At 49.8% G+C, this 14,121-nt stretch overlaps 1 protein-coding gene across 11 annotated transcripts in view; it reads left to right on the forward strand.

Moving 5' to 3' along the window:
- Positions 1-14,121, forward strand: part of MAP7D3 (MAP7 domain containing 3) — a 1,453,570-nt gene that overhangs the window by 1,300,433 nt on the left and 139,016 nt on the right. For all 11 annotated transcript variants that reach the window (XM_069612805.1, XM_069612807.1, XM_069612812.1 and 8 more), the window contains one exon: positions 13,923-14,004. In XM_069612805.1, the coding sequence (XP_069468906.1) occupies positions 13,923-14,004 (82 nt within the window). The remainder of the gene's footprint in view (positions 1-13,922; positions 14,005-14,121) is intronic.

A 14,121-nucleotide genomic window follows, 5' to 3' on the forward strand; every position in this document is an offset into this window, starting at 1 on the left:
AAGGCCGTGCAACTTGGGAAGCCCCCGGTACCCCTTGCACAGCAAAGTTATCTAAACTGTTCACTGTTAATGGGTGGGAAATCGGGAGACGGACACGCACCGTTGTGGTTCAGTCTCGATTGGTGTAAGCAAACGGGCCAGTTGGGGGTTACCCATGTAAGGAAGGAAGTTGGAGAATGGGATTGGGAATGTCTCCGAACCACTGCCCCCCGCCACACCCCTCAGACACCATGTAAAATCAGACCCCCTCCCCCGAACACCGTGGAAACCACCAGCAATCCGCAAGATGCACCACATACAGCGCCCTGTGATCCCTCAAGATGAACTCAACAACATCAGCTCAAACATCCACGCCGAAGGAGCAATTCAAAGTCGCTACATGGAATATTAGAGGAGGCAACCTCCCCTCTAAAACGAGAAGGATCCTCCAGTACTTAAAGAGGCATGAAGTGGATGTTGCCCTGATTCAAGAAACACACTTGCTCCCTAAGAAAGAACACCAATGGGCCAAAAACTGGGGTTGTCATAGGTATTTCTCCTCGTTCTCGTCATACGCCAGAGGGGTGGCGATCTTGATTAACCGACAGACCGGTTTTTGGATGATAAACACCGAAAGGGACACTGAGGGTAGATCACAGTTAGTGAGAGGGATTATTGCAGGCAAAGAAATTATTTTTAACTCCTACGGCCTCAACGTTGATGGTGCCAACAACTTTGACTGGGTGCTCACACACCTTTCAACACAAACCTCAGCAACGATCATCTGGGGAGGCGACCTAAACACCGCCCTGGACCCCGTGAAGAACAGGTCGCGGAGCACGGGACTGCCAATCTCCAAAGCCAGCCTCCAGGTACAGGAAATATGCAGAGCCTACAACCTTGTCGACGCCTGGAGACAGTAATTGGGAGCAGCGGGACTACACGTTCCACTCGGCAGTACACAACACCAGCTCCAGAATAGACAATTTGATGGTATCCGCCAGTGGCCCTCTCCATTGGGGACAATGTCAAATTCTACCTAAAGCCTTCTCCGATCACTCGCCATTAACTCTCATATGCAATCCATCTGCTACCAAATCTCGCCTGCTGCATTGGCGCTTTAAGCCCAGATCCCTACAAGACCAAGTGTTCTCATCCGAACTCCGAGACGAAATCTCAACATTTCTAGATGGAAACCTGGGCTCAGCATCTTTAAGCACGGTCTGGGAAACGCTAAAGTGTTTCGTAAGAGGTGTCTGCCTAGCCAAGGAGAACGGAATCCTCAAGCTAATTCGTCTGGAACTCACCACCAGTGAGGAACGATTAAAACATCTCGAACTCAAGCTCTCTACTGCAAACGATCCACGCTCCCAAGCAGCACTCAAGGAAGAGCTACAAACGTTCAGGACCACAGCGGAAAGCAAACTTAAATTCCTGGGCCAAAAAAACCAAGTCCGTCAATACGGTGAAGGCCAAAGACCCGGAGCCCTCCTTGCAAGACTAATCAATGGCGACAGGAAGCCGACGACGGTCGAGAGGATACGCTCCAGACGAGGCACGATTGTACACACACATGAATAAATAGCTGAAGAATTCAAAACCTTCTACCAAGACCTATACACCTCTAAATATAGCTTGGACGCTCTGGACGGGTACCTCAAAGACACTGAACTGTACTGTGTAGAAAGAGAGCTATGCAAACCTCTCAACGAAACCATCACACTAGAGGAAATAGTGGAAGCCATCAAAACCCTCCCAAACACCAAAGCCCCGGGGCCTGATGGTCTAAAGGGAGAATTTTATAAGGCCTTTGCTGATACCCTAGCCCCTTTACTCGCAGGGGTATACTGCGAGGCGTTAGAAACAGCTTCCCTTCCGCAGTCATCCCGTGAGGCCAACATTATCCTTTTACACAAGGCGGGCACACCCCCGGAAGAGTGTGCATTCTATAGACCCATATCTCTACTCAACTTCGATAATAAAATATTGGCAAAAATACTTACAAATAGGCTACTGCCACTGATGCCAGGCCTCGTGCTCGCGGATCAAGCCGGATTTGTGCCCGGTCGCTGCACGACGTTCGGCATCAGGAGGTTGTTTGGTATTGTCGAGGCTCTCAACCCCACTCACCAGGCCGTTACGGTTTTACTCGATGCCGAAAAGGCCTTCGACTTTGTGGAATGGCCTTTCCTATTCGCCGTGCTTACACAAATGGGCCTGGGCACCCGCTTCATTAAACTCGTCTCTCTACTATATAGCAATCCTCAAGCTACCATATTGGTGGGATCAGCGAGGTCTTCCCCCATCAAATTACAATGAGGCACCAGACAAGGGTGTCCGCTCTCGGCGTTAAGATTTGCATTAACAATGGAACCTCTAGCGTCGAACCTGTGAACCCAGCATCTCCACAGGGGCCTCACCATCGGCCCACACAGGCAGATTTTATCCCTGTATGCGGATGATGTAGCGTTATTTGTGCGCAATCCCGTATAAAATCTTAACCCACTCATGAGGGAAGTACTTAAATTCGGGGCAATATCGGGATTAAAAATCAATCATACAAAGTCAATTATATTCCCACTCACCCCAGTCACTAGACCATTCACTGACGATTTTACCTTTGTTTGGGAGACCTCAAGGGTACGCTACCTTGGGATATTGATGTCACTAAAATACCACGATGTATTCCAGGATAACTATGAGGCAGTAGTAAAAACACTACAGGAAAAAGTGAACCGATGGAAGGCCCTCCCATTAACCCTGTGGGAAAGAGCATGACTAGTCAAAATGGTGATCCTACCGAAACTACTATACCTGTTTTCCAACATCCCAATCTTAATCCCGCAATTCTTTCTAAAGAGAATCAAAAGCCTAGTGCTTGACCTACTATGGGCGGGCAAACCAGCTAGGGTCGCTCACTCAACGCTGCTACTTCCAGTGTCCATCGCGGACTAGCCCTCCCAGACCTAGAGAGATACTTCTGGGCGGCCCAGGGGCAGTTCCTCAGTTTTTGGTATGCCACACACTTCATTAGGCCCCACGTGCAAATAGAGCATGCGCTAGCAACCCCCAATTTACTAAGTGCCGTCGTTATTAGTCAGCTCCCAGTGCCTGTTAACACTATGAATGTGGTTCCTGAAGGGGCGTGGCTACGTGGCCGCTTGAGTGGACGCATTCGGCGAGGGCTCCTGTGGATCCGACATTGATCCTGGAACATGTAGGTGCTTTTCCTGCACTGCATGTGCCTGCCGCACACCCAAGGAATCATGAACATATGGGGCACAATCGGAGCGTAAAATGGGCCGGATCCGTCGCAGTATGAGTGTGGAACAGACGTTGGAAGTATTGTGATGCCCGTGTCTCAGGGCTCACCAAGATGGCGGAAGGCACACAAAGGGTCATAAAATCTGGTCGCCGCGCTTGATGAGAGGTTGCAGACCTGGCGCAGCTGTGACTGCGCCTGTTGCGTCCTGGAAGGACAAGTGGAGCTCGGCGCGTATACCAGCGGAGGAAGATCCGTGCTGGCAGGACAAGACCCTGTTGGGTCAGGAAGTTGGTGCTTGAGCCCGCAAGGGGTGTTGGTGAACTAGGTCGCGAAGGGGCTGAGCGGAGGTGGATTGCCCCCCAGACTTTGGCGGCATCGGCACGCAAGTCGACGGAATTCTAAACTTCGTACCAGGTAGCTGGCAGCACTGACGCTGATCGGAGGGCCCCCCCGAAGTGTTGCGGGCCTGAGAGACGTGGCTGCAACGAGTGGCGCCGGCATGAGGAGAGGCCCTACTGGCGTGCTGTGGGTGGGGTTGCTGGCCCTGTGCCGCCACGGCATTGGACGCAGGGTCAGTGAAGGCAGCTGGGACCGGCTCAGGAGGAGCAGACAGCGCTTGGTGACGCCGTTGGGGAGCCCGCGGACGCCCGAAGACGGGGACCCGGCTCAGCGGCGTGATGCCCGAGGATGTGGGCACAGCGTGGGACTAACGGGGCGCAGCCAAGCCCCCACGGACACCCACGGGTGGGGTGGCACGGGCACCCATAGCTATGAACCGTTCTTAAGGACAAGGGCCCTGATCATTGGAGCATAAGGGGCTGCCGAACTGCATGTCCCATCCAGATTGCTCTAGCTGAAGGGAGGACACAAGTGCTACGGCCCAATGATATGAACTGGTTGCACTGCGGTGGGTGATACTGTGGTCAGGCAGCTTGGACGGGGCTAAGGATCTGGCCTCCGGCACCTGGAGACATTGTTGGCAGGGGCCCTGGGCGATGGCGTCCACATTGTATGTCACAGTGGGCACGCAGGCAAATGGAGCCGCCGGGACGGGGCTCCAGCTTTGTGAGACCAGAATAGCCTGAAATACTACATGTGAGGACAAGGCCCGTTCTAAGGGCTGGCCTGGGAGCTTGTGGATACCTACAACATAGTTTGTCCGAAAAAAGTGTCCTTCATATGGCAGGAATTGTATTCTGTGTGGGTCGGAGGCGACGCGTGCTGGGCCAGCAAAACGCCAGGGTGCTGAGCAAGCTCTGGGGGGGCGCCTGAAGGCCTGGACCAATCGGGGCTGGAGTCTAGGGTTCGAGAGGCCTGAACAAACAGACATCAATACGTGAGAGGACACAACCCACTCCTAGTGCAGACAAGAGGCTTTAGGGCACGCCCTATGTGGCCCCTTTGGGCCCTGACGCCAATAGCAGTGTTACACCGCTGGGGCTGGTGACCATAGACAGCGGGCCCGCCTACACGTTGCTGGCACGACACAATGACTAACAAAATCCCAAGAACAAAGGGCAAGCAACCAACGTTGGACGAATACGCCAGAACACCACCGGGTGCGGAAGGTGCCAGGAGCAAGGATAAAACCTCCGTCAGGGGTGCAGTCACTATGGGCACGAATCAGATCCTTGCTGCTATTGCTGACCTGAAAGTGGCCTGGGAGACCAAACTGGGACTGGCTATGACAGAATTGAAAGCAGCACTACAGTTGGGGCGGTGCAAGAGGAGGTGAACCTTCTCAGGCAAGATGTCAGGTCTCTGGCAGAACGCACGGGGAACTTAGAAAAAGAGGTGACCCCGAACATAGCAGACTGTGCAACTCACAAATCGGAACTTCACACCCTAGTACATGTGGGGAATCTGGAAAGCAGGGCAGAGGAGGCGGAAGGATGTGCCCGGAGGAATAACATCTGCATAGTCTGTTTGCCGGAGCAAGTTGAAGGACCAAACCCTACGGAGTTCATTGAATCTATGCTGCTACAGGAGATAACCGGAGGAGTGTTGACCCAGGGTTTTGCAGTGGAGAGGGTGCATAGGGCTCTGATGAGGAAACCGCTGCCGGGGACCCCTCCTAGGCCAGTGATTGCCAAGATCCTAAACTATTGTGACCGGGAAAAAATCCTTCAACACTTTCAGAAGGGTGGAACAATACAAAGGGGGTCGGCAAACTTAACGGCATACCCAGACTACACCCTGCAGGTACAGCGTAGCCGTATGAACTTTGGGACTGTGAAGAGAAGATTGCGTGAGGCGGGCCACAGGTATATGCTGCTCTACCCAGCAAAGCTGAAGGTGTTCCACAAGAACAGAACTTTGTTTTTTGAAACCCCAGAAGATGCCATGGGGTGGCTTGACACGCAGAGCTGTCCCCAAGAGTCGGGCATCCAGACGGGAGAGGGAGAAGGAGATAAGTAATATGTGTGTGTGGCATCATGGAGGCCGCGGCCTAAGACATTGGGACTTGATTATAGTGTATGACAGCCTTTGGGCTTGCTTAGGCAGAGATATAAGTGTGTATGATCCGTTAGCACTGAGACCCGTGATAAAAGTGCAGGAGCCTTGCAGAGCCAACCCTCATACCCCCACAAGGAGAAGCTTAGTTAGGTCACTGGTAGCCCGGTGACACCCTGCCGGGTTACTGCCCTCGGAACTCTGAGGCAGGAAAAAAAGCGGGGTCGCCTGAGATCCAGGGATGGAGCTGGGCATTTGTTGGGGCTGGGAGGAGTGAGGGGAGGGTAAGGGTGTTGTGTTGGGGTTTGTTGTTGGGGAAAGGGGGGAGGGGAAGTTGTGGGGAACGAGCCAAATGGAGAGTCATATGAGGCGGAATGGGACACCAAGAGAGAAGGCGGGACACTGTATAAATGGAGTTGGGGTGTCTTAGAGTGGTCACCTGGAATGTGAGGGGCCTCAATAGTTATTTGAAGCGTAATAAAGTAATGATGTACCTAAAAAGGATGAGGATTGATATAGCACTATTGCAGGAAACCCACCTCACTAGGGAGAAATTGGAGGTGGTTAAGAGAAAGTGGAGGGGGAGCGTTGCGGGAGCCACATACTCAGCTTACGCTAGAGGGGTTCTTACATGATTAGCACCTCACTTACCATTCCAATTGCTTCTGTCTATGAGGGACCCAGAAGGCAGAATGATAGTGCAGGGGATGCTGGAAAACCGGTAAGTGAGCATCATAAATGTGTACGCCCCCAACCAGGGTACAGCGGCTTACTTTCGGACCCTATATGACAAAATTAACCCCCTATTGGGTGGCACGATCCTGTGGGGTGGGGATTTCAAATGTACACTAGATCCTAGGATGGACAGATCAGATGGTAGGTTGGACAAACCCTCCCCGGCAGCAAAGGTGTTGCAGGCACTGCTGAGGGATTTTGAACTTGTAGATGTCTGGAGGCAGCTGCACCCAGCAGACAGGCAGTATTCACACTATGCGGCACCACATAACTTGCACACAAGGCTGGACTATGTCTTTGCTGCAGCTGAGATAGTGGGCGAGATGAGGGGTGCGCAATACAAGGCCAGAGTGCTTTTGGACCACTCCCCCCGGTCCTAGAGTGGCGACATCAACCCCCTAGAGCGCGAATCCTGACGTGGAAACTTAAAGCGGAGGCCCTGCAGGATTCGGGATTCTGGGAGTATCTAAGGGAGGCGATCACTGAGTACCTTGATATTAACACCGGAAGTGTTCGATCTATGGGGACTAAGTGGGAGGCATTTAAAGTGGTGGTGCGGGGTGTAGCCATTTCAAAATCCAGAGGGCTTCAGGGCGGCACAGAAGGGGAACTGCAGGAAACAGAGAGGGAGCTAGAAGACATGTGCAGGGGAGGCACCTCCCGGGAGGAGGAGGTCAGGACGAGACAGCTACAACAGGCCTGCGGCGAGCACTGGGACAGATTATGTAAATTAAGCTACAGGAAATATGTGGAGAGACAGCATGCGGGGGGAGATAAGCCGGGCAGACTGCTGACTTGGCTATACAAGAGCGAAGCCTCACAGCCGGTGATCAGGGAACTTAGGGGAGTGGAAGGCCAGATCCTGGATACCAAGGAGGGAGTAAGTGAGGAGTTCCTCAGATATTATAAAAGTCTGTATGAGGATCCAGGTGAAGGAAGAGACAAAGAAATCCAGGAAACGCTAGAAGACATAGGATTACCCACTTTAGACGATTCAGAATGGGCAGATCTGGATGCCCCAATCACCCCAGAAGAACTAGAGAGAGTGATTCAGCACCTGCCCACGTGTAAAGCCCCGGGGTCAGATGGGCTACTAGCGAATTCTACAAAACCTATAAATTGGAGTTGATTCCCCCCTCCCCTCCGCTGCTGGCTATGCTTAACAAGGCTTTTGATTGCGGTAGGTTGCCTGAGTCCCTTCAGGAGGCGGTGATTATCCCGCTCTTAAAACCGGGAAAGCCTAAAACAGATTGTGGGTCATACAGACCCCGATCGATGCTTAATCAGGACAGTAAGATCCTTAAGGCAGTGCTAGCAAACAGGCTCAAGCGAGTCATAGGCAGACTGATACAACCCAATCAAACGGGCTATGTCTTTGGTAGGAATATAACAGATAATCTCAGGAGGCTGCACCATATTATAGATCAAACAGAGAAGGACCCAGGTGAACTGGCTATTGTTTCGCTAGATGCGGTTAAGGCCTTTGACTCGGTAAGATGGCCCTGCTGCTGGCAACTCTGGAAGGATATGGAATGGGGCCGAGGTATCTTAGGTGGGTCAAAATGTTGTACAGCTCCCCAATTGCAAGGGTCAAAACGGGCGCCACTATCTCAGATAAATGGCAACTTAGCAGGGGCACCAGACAGAGCTGCCCTTGGTCACCTATGTTGTATATTTTAGCGCTGGAGCCATTGGCAGTCTGTTTTAGACAACAATATGAAGAGATGGGGATACACACTGCGGGGGTTCCGCATCTTATATCCTTATACGCTGATGATATACTCCTGTATCTGCGCTTCCCTGAGTGAGGAGAACCTACAATACATCCTGGAGGTGATGGAACGATACGCTATTCTCTCCGGCATAGCCGTAAACCCTAAGAAATCTAGTATGTTCCCCCTGGGGAGATATAGACGTGCTCTGCCAAATAGCTTACCGGTATTGCCGATACCATGGCGAACCAAGACGTTCCGATATCTTGGAATTGACATATACCACACGACAGCTGAAGAACACAAACATAACATGGAAAAGGCAGTCGTAAGCATCAAAAATAGCATGGGATTTTGGTCCAGGAAGCCCCTGGCCATGATGGGGAGGGTTGCTCTGATTAGGATTTTAGTCCTGCCCAGGCTGTTACATTTTTTTGTAAATATTCCACATATGTTCCCTAAGCGCTTCTTCGCCAGCCTTCACAGCCTGTGCAGGGGCTTCATATGGCATAACTCCAGGAACAGGGTGGCCCTCTGGAAACTACAGAATTCAGGTGACAGGGGTGGAATAAATCTGCCGAATTTTGAGTTGTATTACTTGGCGGTACAGCTGCAATATGTGGCTAGGTGGCTGTCTGACGTAGAGACGGGGGAAACCAGGCTGTAGTGTATGGATCCCGCTCCCTACTTTCTTAGAGAGATAGTGTGGCTATCTAAAACAAAGATACTGGGAATGGTGAGGCTGTTGGTGCTGGGCTGGGAGGTATGGCACAGAGCATGACAGATGGTGGGATGTCCGGCTCCGTTCTCCTAGCAGGTACCACTAGTGGCGCTATGCAGAGAAGATCTCCAACTGATAAAAGGGGTGCGTAGATACTGGGAACCGGTGGGCCTGGCTACCCTAGGAGATATATGGCAGGAGGGGGAGGCACTGGAATTTCAGAAGCTAGTAGAGGACACCGGGGTGCATAAAGGCCAACACATCACCCATTCCAGAATTATTAAACGAGTGCGAGAGAGGTGGCCGGCGGCGGTGCTCGCAGAGCAGCCTGATGCCACCGTCGAAACGATGTACGACGTCTCAGAGGGTGGACATGTGGTATCCCGCATATACGAGCTACTGAGGATCAAGGCGGGAAGGAATTGCTCCAACTGAGGCGAGTTTGGGAAGAAGAGGTCGGAGTACCCATGTTGGATGGGCTATGGGAGAGAGCCCAAAGGTATCATAAGAAGGTCTCCCGGAACGCGAGACTCCAGCAGATCCAACTATATGTCACACACAGAGCATATTTGACCCCCAGTAAAATTGCCAGGTTTGGGGGCTCTCTGACGCAGAGATGGCCCAGGTGCGGGGAGGAGGAAGCTGGGGTGTTACATATGTTCTGGGCCTGCCCAGAGGTGGGTAGGTTTTGGACAGAACTGAAGACACGCCTGGCAGGCAAAGGCATTACGCTGGAGGTGGAGTCAGCTTGGGGATGCATGCTTGGGAGCTTTCCTAGACCACGCAGTCTGAGGCACATTAGCAAGATGAAAGACCTGGCCTACATCCTGGCTAAACGAAGTGTGCTGGAAGTGTGCTGGAAGGCAACTCATAGGCCCAGGATAGAGTTGTGGTGGGCCAACCTTATGAAGTGGGCTGATGTGGAAACGGCTGCCTGGTTTGAAGCGGTCAGCAGGGGAGGGGGAGAGGTGGGACCCCTAATAGAATGGAGGTAACTGGTGGCTTCAATGACGGGCTTCTCCCAGGCCGACAGCGGTGACATCGACATGGAAGAGTCAATGGCAACACACCCGCCTGAAGATGAACAGGCTCAAGACATGGACACAGGGGCTCGAGTTAATGGGGTGGGAGGGAGGACAGAAGAGTGAATTTTGTGATGTTATGTGGTGAAACTTGACCATGGAAGTCCTAATTATTGGTTATGTTTGAAGTGTTGTGATAACATTTAAAAGATATTTTAAAAAAATGAATGTGGTTCTCGCGACATATGGTATATGGAAAAAACGTGCACAAAAGTACAAAGTTCAGGTGAGGTACTCTCCCCTCCTTCCAATCAAATTCATTCCAGGGATCCCTCTGACATCGGAAAGGGTTTTCCATCAATGGGTAGAAAAACTACAGATAAATTCTCTTGGGGACTTGTTCAATGAAGGCACCTTTATCACACCCCAAAAGGCAACGGAGAGAGGGGGCAACACACCCCTAGATAAGTTAATCTACTTTAGAACCAGATGTACCCTGCATGCTCTATTCCCCACCTTCCCGCAACAACCTCCAACATGGCAGCTGTTTCACAATGTGATCCAGGCCCAGGGCGAAGGCAGACTAGTTTCATTAATCTATAAATCCATCTCAACAGACACGGTATCCATTAGTACTCGCGCGAAAACTAGATGGGAGAGTTTCCCCCAGCTAACGATCCAGGATGAGGAATGGACATATATAATGCAACAAACCCAAAAAATAGCCCTCAGCGCGCGCCTCAAGCAAATACACTTTATCTATCTAGACCAGATGTACTTCACCCCCGCAAAAAAGAACAAACAACAACCAGACTTACCACCAAAATGTGAAAGGTGCGGAAACCCAACGGCAGACTTTGTCCACCTTGCATGGGACTGCCCCAAGCTGACTCCATTCTGGTCCCAGGTCCCCCAGACCATATCGGCAATAATTGGGGAGGAAGTGCATCCCATCCACTGCTCGGGATGACAAAACAACTTTCACCTGCAATAAGGAAACAGGCAGGGTTACTGCTGACCTTGGCCCGTAGCAGAGTCTCCATGTCTTGGGTTAGAGGACCAGCCCCGTCAGTGGTAAACTGGTGTAAAGACATCCTCTACTGTCAGGATGTTGAGTCAGAGTTCATAAAGATGCTTCCACAACACGCACGTCCCCCTGACATTTGGGGGCCACTTGTGACATTCCTAATTAACGAGGCAGACGAGAACGCATCATCCTCATCGGGAAGGCACAGTCCCCAAAACTTTGACTCTTAATCCTCCAGAATACAAAAACCAGCGTATAGTCAGATACGCACTATGGAGGTGACACCACAACAATGACCTCGTGGACTGGGGGGGGGGACAAACAGGGGAGAGGGGGATGGGCTGGGATGGCACAGGGGTAACTCACCCCAATATGGGAGTGATTGTTCTGTAACTGTGTTTTCTTGTTTAAAAGTTTTAAAAAATAAAGTTCTTTAAAACTTCCTCTTCTACAGCTGTGTCCCAATCACCGACCTACACTGGCTGTTTAAAAGAACTGCCTTCAATCCTGCCTCAATTGGCATCTGTCATTATGCACGTTTCACACTTCTTGTAAAAACGGGCCAAGGCTGGGGCTCTGGGTATAGCCTGCTTCGTATACTCCAATTCCTTCACATTCATTTGACCATAGGAAAACGGACTCCTTCTTACAAAGGTGTCTAATGTTCCTACAACTGTCAGAGAAGTGGTCAACCAACTGGAATAATACTCCACAAGCCCCAGAAAGGACATCAGCCCCTGCCGATCCTTGAGCCTAGCTAGACCTACTATTTCACTAAATCATTTCCCTTTGGGTTCCACTGCTGATTTGTTTATTGGCAAAGGTTCTCATTAGAAGCCACACTAAAACACTTCCTTTTCCAGAGGGTTTTGAGTACTAGGTAAGCCTTTGGTCATGTTCACTCTGTCCTACGTACAACTAATATATCGTCTTCGAAGCAAACAAACCCCTTCAACACCATCCCTGAACAATGCATGCATAATGCGCTGAAATGCAGCCGCTGCCAAGACCAGACCAAAGGACAGTCTCTTGACTTGGAACATATCCTTCAGTGTGATAAATGTGTACTTGTGTGCAGCAGGGTGCAATTTCATTTGATAAGCAGAGGCTTAATTTGTGCTAAACACCTTTGCATCCCCCACTAAGCTTCCTAGCTCTCCTATTTTGGGAAGAGGGAAGATTTCGACCACCACATTGCAGTTGACAGCTCTCGTGTCTGCACACAGCTGAATCTGCCCATTGGCTATCCAGGCCACTGCGATTGGCGAAATCCATTCAGATGCCTCCAATTTTTTCGATCATCCATTGCCTCTCCAACTGTTTGGGCTCCCTTGCTACCTCCTCCTTGAGACTCAAAGGAACATTCCTTACCTTCACCACAACTGAAATGGCACCATCTTTCCTTCTGATGCGATGTTGAAAGCCCTTAAAGTAGCCTAGTACTTTCTGAAAAACTACTCCAAATGTCTTATGCCTTCCTGACTACTCCCGCTCTGATAGCCAAATTCCCAGGAACACTGGGATCCAATATTATTCCCATGTCACTTTTGTCATACCACCCTAATAGACACCCTTCTCTATTGGATACATACACATCTGAGACAGTCATGTTCCCTTTATACTCCCTTGTCACCCTAAAATGTCCAATGTTGATGTGTGCTCCCCATAAGCATTGGCCAGAATGTGTGGTTTGTCAATGCAAACCCCTTTCCCCTTGAAGTGTGCCTCCCAAGTCTTCCAGTCAATTATGGTTTATTCAGAGCCTTAATCCATCAACATGAGAATGAGCTCCCTCCTACCAGGTTCTCTGCATGGGGGTTGCCACCTTTCCTCGCCTTAGCCCCTACCTCACTCACTGAAAAGGAAACCCTCCCTCTCCTTAATCACTCAAGATCTCTACCTCTTCCATTGGCACTCCTGCTCAAATTATTTCCTTAATTTCTGTTTTGATGAAACTCATGCAACGTAGGGCGAAATGGCCTTTTTTCCCCAAATTTCTCACATGCTACGGTAAACCTTTCTGAAATGTAAACGTGATCTCTAGACCTTCCTTTGCTGCTAAGTCGATCTCTGTCTATCTCTGCCCTGCTCGCTGATCATAATTGTGTGTCCTTGTGCTATTATGCCTACAGGCCATGTCTATGCGCATTACAAATAAACTAAATAAACAAACCGTGGGCAATTCCCAGAGTTGGAAAAATGTAAATTACTACCGCAGCGAAAACACCTCTTAATACCTCTGACCATGCCACTCTTTGCCTTTTATCCAAAGAGGCATACCCCTTGCTCCAAATCTCCTCCCTGATCTTGTGTTCTTTCACTGTTAACATGAATTGATCACAAACATATTAATTATTTGAATCTCCAAAATTGAATTTGGTAGCCAGTTCCCTCAGGCCTTTAACACTGTCTTCCACACTTTCTCTTTCCCCTTTAACCCTTATCCCAAAGTATTATCTTTCCAGTATGGTATTGGTTTTCTTTTCAAAATAAAGTTCCATCTTCTTCAGCAAAGTCTCGTCAGCATTCAGAGTTTCTCAGCTGCCTGCGTCCAATCCCTCCATGCTACAGGCACTCTCTAGGGGCCTGTCTGTTCGTAAGCTCAACAGCAGTATTCCGTTACACTTCCTTGCTTTTCCCTTCAATGCACAACAGTAGCCAGAGTGCCATCAGCCTCCTTCATTCCAGCAAGACAATGTGTTAAGAGGCCCCCAAAATCAGATCCTTCTCTTGCCTCCCTCAACTAACACCACTCTCACAGTGACTCCATAACAGAATTACGCAAGGCTTGCAATCTACTTGAAGAATACAAGATCAAACATAAACATTAAGCTAAACAGGAAATGGAAAACATAGGCAGATATAACACATTCTAGGATTATAATATATGATAGTTATCTTCAATTGATCTTACAAGTGTGTTTAAACATTCTTAAACTGGAATTGATCATTCTTATATTTTGGATTTGTTGAGAAGTTTCTACAGTTGCTTTCCTTTTATTCACAGAATGAGGAGAAGTCAGACGATCTAGAGGCCGAAGATATTGAGTACGAAGAGTTCATGTGCTCTGAATACACCAATCAACATGGTATGTAATGGCAAATGACTTGAATACATTCCTGACATCCCTTATATTTCAACTATTTTACAACTATAAATTGTACAAAAGAACCAGGAATATTCGTATTCAATGTTAAAGTAATGG

Source organism: Ambystoma mexicanum, chromosome 5p, assembly GCF_040938575.1.
Source record: "Ambystoma mexicanum isolate Mex_15411 chromosome 5p, UKY_AmexF1_1, whole genome shotgun sequence".
Taxonomy (NCBI): domain Eukaryota; kingdom Metazoa; phylum Chordata; class Amphibia; order Caudata; family Ambystomatidae; genus Ambystoma; species Ambystoma mexicanum.